This window comes from Leuciscus leuciscus (assembly GCF_965113295.1).
Source record: "Leuciscus leuciscus genome assembly, chromosome: 6".
NCBI lineage: Eukaryota > Metazoa > Chordata > Actinopteri > Cypriniformes > Leuciscidae > Leuciscus > Leuciscus leuciscus.
In genome coordinates, this window is record NC_138730.1 from 20,229,009 (window position 1) to 20,241,467 (window position 12,459).

Genomic DNA, 12,459 nt, shown 5'->3' on the forward strand with positions numbered 1-12,459 from the left:
AGAAAATAAATGCATTTTAGGTTTCGATTATATTAATACAAACAAAATAACTTTGAGTCTATAAACTGTATATTTTGCATAGACAGGAAGACTGTCTTTGCTTTATTCATTGTATCTCTTGCATTAAGGTGATTATGGTTGTTTGTAATGTCGTGGGGAAAAACACTGTCCCAAGTCTTTCTTTAGTAGTTTAGAGCCTAATTATCTTATATTCAGTTATTTTTAGCCTATCATGTTTTCAAAAAAAAAAAAAAAATACTATTGACACTGACTAGCCACTAACACAGTATCTGCTATTAGTTTGCTAGACTTGATTACAATAACATGAGTGATTAATGTTAAATTATAGATATTGTCTGAATAGTAACATTACAGATGGAATTAAGGAGCATCACAAACAAATTACTCTCAAAAGGATCTTTATTAATTTATAATTAATGCTGTTAATAAAAGAAAAAAAATCTCCTTTTTAGATAGAATCTAATTGGCAACAGGAAACGTGTAGTATCAACTTAAACAGCAATTTTGGCTTTAAAGACTAAAATACTTTCAGTTTTCTATTATTGTATAGTGTAAACACTATAAGGTCACCTTATGAAATATATCTATTGAACAATACAAACAAAAAATATATAAATAAACTTTGGTAACTTGCTATCATGTTACCACATCAACAAATTCAATAAAACAATAGCAAATGAATTTCAATTTGTATCCTCAATTTTTAACATCCAAAGTCTTTCATTATTTGTCATACTTATTTATCCCATACTTCAAGAGGTTTACATCTAAATTAACTCTAGTGTAACACAAATAGAACAAAAGGTACATTCAGTTTTGTATCTCAAAAGTAAAAGGTAGTAATTGTCTACAGACATTTTAGTGTTTGTTAGTTTGTGCCTACATTTCCTTTACATAATCATTATCCTAGCAGCGTTAGAAAAACTTAAAACCTTGATTTGACCTTAAGAATTACAAAGAGCAACAGAAAATGCAAAAAGGCAACTTTCTACACATAAATGAATCTAGAAGCAAGATCCATTTACAAGCTCTACCATTCAATGCATATACCTCTTTTCTCTCAAATTTTGTGTGTGTGTGTGTGTGTGTGTGTGTGTGTGTGTGTGTGTGTGTGTGTGTGTGTGTGTGTGTGTGTGTGTGTGTGTGTAAGTTCAAAAGTGTACCACAGAGTAAACTGTAAAATATTAAGATCAGTCTTAAATAGACTGAAGTGTCAAGCCTCTCTTCAATCATAATAAGAAGTTATTTGCATTCATACATCAAATATCAAGTTACTGGACCACAAAACAAGAGGTATTTTAACATTAAACATTACCAACAAGTCTAGTAATTAAGGGGCGTTTACACGACACTGTTTTCAATAAAAAAAGGGAACTTTTTATGCATTTTGGTCGTTCATTTACTTGATAACAGGGCCTGAAAACGGACACTTTTTGAAAAAAGGTTTCAAAGTGCACGTTTTTGAAAACTATACCATTATCGTCTCAGCATATATAAAAAAAAAAAACGTGAATTTGTGAAAACAGTGATGTCATGCACATGCGTATTATGTGTTTATAGGTGCGTAGTATTTCTTTACAAAGTGACATCGCCAACTACCGGCCTGCAGCACAATAAAACATTTTTCATCTTTTTCGAGGATCCGTATGAACGGGAACCATTTTGACAATGTTAATAATAATAATAATAATTTTGAGTACATCGTTGTCGTGTAAACATTGCTCGATTTCCAATTCAATGAACTTGCAAATGTATTTTGCTTCATATTTCTCACAGATTTTAGTGGAAGAGCTATCTGTGCACTTTCAGCTCAAAGTGTAATATTATATTATATTATTATAATAATGTTATAACAACTCATTACACAGAACAAAACATGAATGAAGACCATGAAACAGAACATTACTTCCAATGAAGGTCAGTGACATACATGAATCTATAACAAAAAAAAAAAAAAAAACTGTGTAAAAGACATGTACTTCAATTATGCTCTTCTTGGGAAGAAGCAAACATTATATTAGACCAGGTTTTAAAAAACAGATCATTGAATGAAGATCATTACTTCATTAATTTGCTTTTGATTTTCCCTTCAACTAATCCAGCCTGCTGGATATTGAATTACACTTGGACTTGATTCCAGACTTTGATTCCAAAAATTGTCTTTTTTTTTCTTTCTTTTTTTGCATGTTGATGTGGGGTGCATCAATGTCTTGTTGTCGTTCAGAAAACTGTCTGCATGCTACAAAACCAAAAGATTTTAAATGACATCAAGTGCGAAGTTACGGATGACATCGACTGCTTGCGAGTCAAAGCCGCAGATGTCCAGCATGCCACGGTCTTCAGGGTCAGCGATGGACAGCGAGTTGGCAATCATTCCACACACAATCAGTTTGGAAAATAAACCACTTTTCTAAAAAAAAAAAAAAATTAAAATAAAAACACAAACATGACATTTTCTCTTTAAAATGAAGAACATCCTATCACTATTACCAAATCTAAGAAAACCATTCTAAAAGAAGGACTGTCGATTTATTTAAAAATGTAATTATCACATGATTATACAATTAATCTACAATTAGATTGATTGGCTTCAGTTTGAGGGTCAGAAAAAAATGAACACTTATTTAGCAAGGATGCACTGAATTGATCAAAAGTGACAGTAAAGACATTTATAATGTTACAAAAGATTTCTATTTCAGATAAATGCGGTTCTTTTAAACTTTCTATTCATCAAAAGAAAAAAATGTATCATGGTTTCCACAAAAATATTAAGCAGCACAACTGTTTCCGACACTGATTATAATCAGAAATGTTTCTTGAGCAGCAAATCATCATATTAGAATGATTTCTGAAGGATCATGTGACACTGAAGACTGGAGTAATGATGCTGAAAATTCAGCTTTGATCACATGAATAAATTACATTTTAAATTATATTAAAATACAAAAACATATATTTTTTTTTTATTAATTGCACTAAATTTGTGTTAAATCGACAGCCTTGTTAAAACATATTACAGACAGCAAAGAATATAACAGTGTAATAAGCTAAAAACAAATTGCTTCTACATTCCCTTTCAAGTTGCACTCACTTGTCTATACGTCTTCAGTGTGTCTGCTGGATTTTCCCTCCCAAGGGTTTGATTATTGGTGAAAATGATGAAGACATCCACAGTTTTCTCATTCTCTGAGGCCCAAGTGATGGGTAAGGCACAGTCCGTACTACCACCAGGAGTCTAGAGAGAAGTCACATGTAGATTATGATTACAGATGTAGTACAGTAGATGTAATAATTCATTATATAGCATGAAATATTTTCTCAAGATCTTCTTACCTGGATGAGCTGTGCTGCTACTTGCATAAGCGTCATATCAGAAGAGACAGAACAGGGAAGAACACTTCCTTCAGAGAAAACCACAATCTGTGTGTTTAGCTCCGTTTGTGCAATTACCTGCAAATAAAAAGGGAACCGTTAAATATATTCGGTACACTGTAAAAAAACAGCTGTTATCACAACATTTGATCTTTTGTCGAATCAATGTAGCTAATATGGTTCAGATAACATAATATTTTGAGTTTGTATTTAATAAAACAATCTCCTTCATTGTATTAACTAACATTTTTTATTTCAATGAACTCAAAATTAAGACAACCAGGTTCAAATTTTGATATTTTTATTTTAAGCTCATATTTTATACTTTCTTTATTAAGTAAAAATCCTTTTATTGACCACCGTCAGGTAGTGCTTCACGTTTCTCTTTGCTGTGAAATCTTTACTGATTTTTATAAAGTAAACATAAGAATAACTTTTATATTGTTAGCAATATTTCAAGATGAACATATACTGGACTGAAGCAATTTAGGTTTACTGGATTATTCATACAGCATTTAAAGAAAACTAACTCATGTTAAATTATGAGTATTAAATATGATACGTCAGAAACGTTTATCTGTCAATAATGTATTACAATATGTTTCACTACACACAATTAAAACTACAGTGCTTTGATCATAAAACTAAACATTTAAATATTAATATCATCTTACTAAGACATATGTGACCCTGGATCACAAAACCAGTCACAAGTCACACGGGTATATTTGTGGCAATAGCCAACAATACATTGTATGGGTCAAAATTATTGATTTTTCTTTTATGCCAAAAATCATTAGGATATTAAGTAAAGAAGATCATGTATAAAAAATATATTTTTGTGAGTGAATGCAGCAAAATCGCGATTTTAAAGTTTAAAGGCGATTTTCTCAATGTTTAGATTTTTTTGCACCCTCAGATTCCAGATTTTCAAATAATTGTATCTCTGACAAATATTGTCCTATCCAAACAAACCATACATCAATGGAAAGCTTATTTATTCAGATTTCAGATGATGTATCAATCTCAGTTTCAGAAAATGTACCCATGTGACTGGTTTTGTGGTCCAGGGTCACATATTATAGACAAATATAATATATAATATATATTATAGAAAAAGAGTCACAACTGATATCTATATGCATTTTATATCAGCTATACGGTTATAAAGATCTCATTGATTTACAAGCTTTCAGAATTTCATTTTATTTTTTGGCCATTCAAAACTAGAATTAGAAACTGCACCAAATTGCAAATTTTTTACGATTTGAATAAAAGGTGTTTTTTCCTCTTCCAGTATGAGCTAAATATACTCCTATATCATACAACATGAGCCATTAAAGCCTGATGTATCAAGTTCCATCACGTGCAACATTTATTTTTAGAATTCTTTTTATATTTGGTCGTAAACGTTCAATAAATATGTTACATTTAAAAAAAAAAAGATTTTTCTGATTATTATTTTATATGTCATCCTTCTTTACAGGGTTAAAGGTGCAAATGCTAAATGTTCATTTTGTCCACTTTTAGAAGCGAACTAGCATACAGACAGCCTCAAAGCGATCACGAATCAACTAAAGGTCACAAAAGTCTTGATTTAATTGGGTTTGTAAGTTCTTGGTTGGATATAATCAACATTTCACTCTTCTTAAAGTGTCTAAAATGTATTTACATGATTCGCATATGAGAGCAGTGCACTGGAGAGGCAATTCATTGATGTTTACAAGACTAGAGTGTCCCGTAAGAAAAGGAATATGCAAGGAATGTGAAATATGTGCGGGGCGGATACTCAGCAGGAACACACACTTTCTCCAAGGACAAAATATTAGCTTAAAATATGACTTAAGGCTTTTGATAGACGTCACTGTGGTTCTAGAACACAGTTTGCAGTGGTGTAGTCTTACCATGCACATTGCCGCTGCTACTGCCACAGTGCTGATGGAGCTGCCGTGAGTCACGCTGCTCAGAGAAGAACTTACATCAACTGCCACCAAATAACGCTTGCCTGTGGGCTCCACGGTCTGGAGACATAAATAATCACTGGTTAAAGGCATAGTTCACCCAGAAATGTTTTGTTTTCGAGATACTGTAGAAATCAAACTATGATGTTAAAGGACAAGTTCGGTATTTTACACTTAAAGCCCTGTTTACAGATCATATCTGATGAAATAGAATGGTTAAGATTAAAATTTGGACACATGCTGCTGTCCCGAGAATTTTAGGTTTATTTTTTTTAACTCCATTGACTTAATAGGACGTGCTGTGAGACCGCAGCACCTTTACGATATTACTCCGCCGCTTCTTCTTCTGCTTCTTCTGTGTATTCAATGAAATGCCCGTGGTTTGCTTGCAATTGGCAAAGGTGCATTATCGCCACCAACTGGGCTGGAGTGTCTATTATTCAAGCTCTCAACGGAAGAATCACGGGTGTGACGCGTTTGGCAAAATAGGTCCACAAAAGCGAAATAAACCTAAAATTCTCGGGACAGGAGCATGTGTCCAAATTTTAATCTTAACCGTTCTATTTCATCAGATACGATCTGTAAACAGGGCTTTAAGTGTAAAATACCGAACTTGTCCTTTAAAGGCATAGTTCACGCAAAAATTAATTCTGTCATCATTTACTCACCCTCAAGTTGTTCCAAACCTGTATGAGTTTCTTTCTTCTGCTGAACACAAAAGAAGATATTTTGAAGAACATGGGTAACCAACTGCCATAGTATTTTATTCCCATACTATGGAAGTCAATGGGGTTCATCGTGTTTGGTTACCAAACATTTTTCAAAATATCTTCTTTTGTGTTCAGCAGAAGAAAGAAACTCATGCAGGTTTGGAACAACTTGAGGGTGAGTAAATGATGGCAGAATTTAAATTTTTGCGTGAACTATCCCTTTAACATCATAGTTTGATTTCTACAGTATCTTGAAAACAAATGCGTTACACAGCTTACGTCAAGGCGTCACTCACTGAAATAGTTTTGCAGAAGGCGCAGTCCAGGGCTTGAACAATGTCTCTGTCCGGCTCCCATTTCAGTTTGCTACGCTTCCCATGACCTCTCTTATAGTTTTCAGATGCCACGAGAATGTTGAACGGCTGTGTTTTTGCCTGAAATAGCACACACGTTGAAAATTAACATGTACACATTTATATTTTATTATATTCAAGTGTTTGGACTTTTTATATTTAATTTTAAATGTATGAATTAGAGCTGCACGATTAATCGTTTAAAAGATCGAGATCTCGATTCAAACACCGACGTGATCTCATTCCTAAATGACAACGATTCTGCTGTGTCTATGAAACCTTTGATAAGATCACACCTGAACATTCAAATCTGCGTTCGAGTTGCCGCTGATCCAGAGAGAGCAGTTATCATGTTTAGGTATGAAACAGCTTCACAAGCAGTCTTTTCAACCACACATTATTTTTATTTCTATCTTACAATAATTAAGATTATCACATAAGTACTGTGTACTGAGTTAAGTGATGTTAAACGCAGCCAAAGTCATTGAATCATTCATTCAAGAGATCCGTTCAAAAACGTTGATTCATCCAGTAATGAAACATATTAAGTATTTATGAGTGAGTCATTGAATCATTCAAATAAAAAAATAAAAAAAAAAAAAAAATAAAAAAATATATATGAAAGTTTTAAATTAAACTTAAGCAATGAACATTTTGTCAGAACCTCTAGTAAATGAACATGTTATAATATTTTATTTAGTTTATATATTTTATTTTATTGTCCATTTAAAATCATGGAAGAATCGTGATCTTGACACACAAAAAACGTGATCCTCAATTAACCCAGAATCGTGCAGCTCTAGTATGAATGTCACTAAATTAGACGTTAAACATATTATTTAATATTGTTATTTTTATTACAACAAAATAACAAAGAAAAGCATAATTTATTTTAAAGAAAGATCACATTTTCCCAGCAAACCATTTCACAAATATAAGTTTGTTGGGTTTATGATTATAAAACAAAAAAATATATTATTACTATAATGTTCATAGTTAATGTGATGAACTACACCTGTGGTTACTCTGTTAGGACACCTGTGAGAACTTGCTGACTTCAAACATCCACTAAAAATCACCAAAACACCAGTTAATTCAAAGTCATTGGAAAATAGCTCCAGAAACTTAGTTCTGATTTGTTCGCAGGTGCCACATAGTTTGATATTTTTGCTATATAATGCAAAAACATTCATGATTTTGAATGGTCCCAATGCTACACATAGAATAAATGATAAGATTTCAAAATAACTGAACTAAGGAGCATTAATGGATGCTGCTATTGTCTTAAAATGATGTTGTTGTTGTAACCTGACCTTTTTCAGTGCAGTCTCATCCTGAATCCTTTCACAAACAGCGGCAACATCCGGACTTCCAGGTGCCAGAACCTTGTCTGCTGTCAACTTACCCAAATGCTTCAATAAAACAACCACTGGCATCTCTTTTAGCAATGCCTTCCATACCTGAAAGGGACCAATAACAACATTGTCATCAAAAACAAGGAAGACCTTTCAGCCTCATGAGTGCTCGTCATGTGCATTCACTGCCAAGAAAACTGCATTTACAGAAAAATCCAAAATCTTTTATCTTTATTATTACTTTATACTTTGAATTTCTATGCTCAAACTAGGGCCGTCACAACCATTGCTGGGGATAACTTAATCAGATCTTTTTTCAAGTAACTAGTAAAGTAATGCATTACTCTTAAATGTATAGTAAAATAATTGAGTTACTTTTCAAGTAAGTACTTTGCTTTTCCATCTATTGACTGACAGATCTCCTGTCTCCATGTTGAGAGAAATCAGGTGCACTGTGAACACATGTAGTTGTAGACTAAATGTGAGCATTTACTCCTCACTTGCACGAAAACACATTCCGTATTGCTCAAAATGAATAAAAACAGTGTAACAAACTCAGAATATTACGCAAACCTGCAATAACTAAATATGTTAAATAAGACTGATATACTTTATGCATTTAATCTCACTTTATTAACCAATGTTTTTGCTGCTGACCTTATATTATCCAATTCAACCATACTAATAAGATAAAATGACTTTAGTTAAAGATAACATTTGTGTTTTATTTTATTGTTTTATTACTGTAAGTAACTTTCCCCAACACTGGTCACAACACCAACATTTCAGTAGTTGATACCAATAAAATGTCACAATGCTTGATACCCATTTCAATACCACTGCAATATTTATTAGCAACTAACATATTTATTAATATATATATATATATATATATATATATATATATATATATATATATATTTTTTTTTTTTTTTTTTTTTTTTATCAAAATGAAATGTGGTTCAGACCTCTTTGGACTTCAGGTGGTTGGTCAGAACCTGCTCTTTTTCCAGCCTCTGCTCCTCAATAAGATGAATGAGCTCCTGTTCATCAGTCGAGTGTTTGGCTTTCTCCACAGCTTCCAGATATCCAAAAACCTTCTGCAGATCATCAGAGATCTCTTTATCGCCATACGCTTCCTGAACCCCTTTCCATCCTTTTGTGATGTATTTGCAAACAAGAGCAACAGCTGTAGAGAACAAGAACACATACTTATCTTTCCTCATGTGACTTTTGACACAAGAAGCATTTTTACAAGAAATCATTGAATAGACATTACAAAAAGTGCCTTTAGATGTCAATATATGGTTTATTTCCATAGGATTAAACATAAACCCATCGCTGTCCACAGCAAACCATTTTGCAAGCACTCACCGTCATTGGTTGGCTTCATGTGGGACAGCCTGAGGAGGTCCTGGTGGGACCAGCCTGCCCTGTGCTTGCACTTAGTCACGGCCCGCGCCAGGCTCATACCGTCCTGGCTGTTGTACCAATCAGTCACGGCCCTCCGCAGAGCCCGTCCCCACATCCCAGAGCCCTCTTTCAGCTGCTTCTTATACTGCACAAATGCGAAGAGCTGCACGGGCGCGCGACACAGTTCCTTCAGCGCCCGTAAGGCGGCCTGCCTGGTCTTGCAGTCTGCATGCTGTGAGCAGACGGCCAGGGCGAAGAGGCTGGGGTTGGGACGGACAGCGCGGCCCTCCAGGTTCAGGCGTCTGATCTCCTCCACGACCTCACAGCCTCGTCCGCCCTCGATGGACTGCATCAGGGACAGGGCGTTCTCCATACCCAGAGGACACTCTTTAGTGCTGTATGTGGCTCTCTCAGAGCCGTAACAGAGGAAGCGGCGCAGACACACAGCTGCGGTCACTGCTCTGCCCGATGAGTTCAGCACCTGTTCATTAACTACAGACAGTTGTTGTGGAAGAGATGCTGGATCCATAATTAACCGTCCTTCAGTCCTAAAAACAGATCACAGAGGTTAACATTACACTATGAGCACAGAACATCACCACTCACTAGTCTGTTAGTAGACGCATGGTTTGCTTTGTGCAAACATAATACCTAGGTTATACATGAGTACCATGTAAATACCATGGCACATTAATATGGTGTGTGTGTGTTCTGATAAACCCTACATTATGGGGACAACATGACCAAATGTCCCCACAAAGATGGCAATATCCTAAATCCTTGTGAGGACATTTTTGGTCCCCATTAGGAAAATATAAAATGCAGCAAGTTTTCTGTGATGGGTAGTTTTTGGGGTAGGGTTAGTGTAAGGGGACAGAATATACAGTTTGTACAGTATAAAAACCATTATGTCTATAGTATGTCCCCATACAACATGAAAACACAATGTGTGTGTACGTGTGTATGTGTGCACGCTACATACAGTCAAACTAAAATGTATTCAGACACCTTCAACATTTCTCACATTATCACAGTTTATTCGCTATAGTTTAGAAAATGGTAATAAAATATGACAAGAACTCAGAGTTACCAAATCAGGTGATATTTCACTGGTTTTGGCCATCCTTCCGTTAGACTGTCTCACAAATGAATTAGGTTGAATAACTGTCAGCTGTTAAATTTAAGTACACAATTAGATAATACCAATTTAGGACAACAAATTACCAAGAACTGCTTAATTTTGTTCAAGTCTGTGGTGTAAAAAGGTCGCATTAGCAATTAAAGAAAGAAAAAAAGGCCTAAGCAAACCATGGTCAGGTCAAAGTGTCTGAATAATGTTTGGTCCAAAATGTTTACATTTTACTGGTGGTCCACTGTATGAAGCATTTTTGGGTATAATATGTCACAGTTTACTTTATTTTTCAATCCACACTTAAGTTACATAAATTAACTTTATTGCCTTGCACCCACTAGTAAAAAATATATATATAGCCTATATATATAATCAAAAATTATATCTAGTGTCTGAATCATTTTTGGTTTGACTGAATATAAACACACGTGTATACTTGTTTTGTACCAAGTGCAAAGTAAAAATAAAGAGTAACGTTAGTGATGAAATGACTTTTGAAGTCCAACTTGAGGTAAATGTACATCTTAGTACACTTCACTGTAGCTTTTAACATTTGAATTAACCACTGAATATTTTAAAGGCTCGGTTCTTCAAACCGTTGAGATTGTGCGCGTTATTTTGTTTTGTCAGCTTTATGAGGATCAGCTCACTAGCGGCTTTAATCCTGTTAGCCAGTTAGCCAGGGCGAGGAAAACCTCCTCAAAATACTCTCATCCAGCCAATAAAGTTCAGATAGAACAGCTCCATCACACCCCTGCTACATCACTGATACACAACATGACGACCACAACCTTTAAATCACACACACATGATGAAGAAGGGAGGGGTAGACGAGTTAGCCCGATGCTACATACATCACTCTACACACAAACTCCTTTCTCTGCATAAACAAATACCTCAAAATCCTGCTGGAAAACTTTTTAATAAGTCCAAAAGCTGCTGTGATCCTCAGCCAAAGTCTCTAACGTTAGATCTTCCCGAGAGTTACAGCTCCTCCCTTAAAATCAGACTCAAGGAAGAAGTGAAGAGAGAAGATTCCTGACTGAGCGCAACACAATGGCCGTGTCTCAAAACCTAGTGACCATCCTAGCTAGATATCATTGGCGGAACGCGCATATTAATGCCTTAAAACGCTGTCTATGTAGGCAGTTGACTAGGTTTTAACTGTTAAAAAAGAGAGTTTGGTGTGCGATTTGCTTGAAATAAATTAAATATTGAATCCGATCATTTTAGAGACTTGTAGGCCTAATACTTGTAAAAAGATTCACAATACTTATAATAGACTTGTAATAATAATAGTATCTTTGTATGTTATTTATTTCTTTTAAAAAAGTGTAACTTTTGTCATTTTTTTAATGTATTTACTACACGAATTTTATAAATGTATACTTTTTTATTTAAATAAATGTATTAAAAAAGCAACATTAATGCACTATCAAGGTTTTTTTTATTATTTTTGTATGCAACAAAAAATATACAAAGATTTGTACATACATATACACCTCACAACCGCTCACAACTAGTAGAAAATAACATAGCCATAAGAATATGTAAAATAAAGTAGGTCATGCCGGGGTAAAATTACATCAATTTAACCGTAGGTCTTTCTTGCTTTTTTGTTTTTAATTTTATATAAAGTAGGACCATATTTTTTAATCTCTTCAATAAAATGTTCAAAGCTTGGCTTAGCTTTAGACCATTTTTTTTCACATGAATGTTATATTTTCCAAGTAAAATAAAAAGTTGTATGAGGAAGCACATCATAATTTTGGAATCAACATTATCCTGTACAAAAAATACTACATCATACAGATACATTGTAAACATGTTCCAAACAACCTAGAAATGAAATTTTAAACATCCAACCAAAACATTTTTGAATATATACAATAAAAAATTAAAAAGATGAGTCACAGATTATTTTGGCATTGCCACAAAATTCACATAAGTTTTCAATATTCAAATGGAAACGTTCAAGCAACTCCTTGACAGGGTAAATTCTGTGTACAATTTTATAGGATACCCCTCTAAAATTATTATTAATAAAAAACTTATTTGTTATTGATCATACTCTTTTACAGTTAATATTTTCATATTTAGTAGACCAAAACACTGTTGATCAAGGCAAATAGTTTGTTTTTA

At 34.0% G+C, this 12,459-nt stretch overlaps 1 protein-coding gene and 1 long non-coding RNA gene across 2 annotated transcripts; one reads left to right on the forward strand and one right to left on the reverse strand.

Annotated features, from left to right (window-relative positions):
• Positions 1-51: 51 nt before the first annotated feature.
• LOC309500720 lies at positions 52-1,372 on the forward strand. The gene is made up of 2 exons (XR_014206670.1): positions 52-1,140; positions 1,172-1,372. It is a non-coding gene; the product is annotated as an uncharacterized lncRNA (long non-coding RNA).
• Positions 403-11,385, reverse strand: ro60 (Ro60, Y RNA binding protein). Its single transcript, XM_082172422.1, has 9 exons — positions 11,214-11,385; positions 9,147-9,733; positions 8,741-8,961; positions 7,731-7,877; positions 6,361-6,498; positions 5,298-5,414; positions 3,355-3,471; positions 3,113-3,256; positions 403-2,431 (listed from the first exon to the last, which is right to left on the reverse strand). The coding sequence occupies exons 2-9, from the start codon at positions 9,712-9,714 to the stop codon at positions 2,279-2,281; spliced, it is 1,605 nt and encodes a 534-aa protein (XP_082028548.1). The 5' UTR covers positions 9,715-9,733; positions 11,214-11,385; the 3' UTR covers positions 403-2,278.
• Between the last annotated feature and the right edge of the window lie 1,074 nt (positions 11,386-12,459).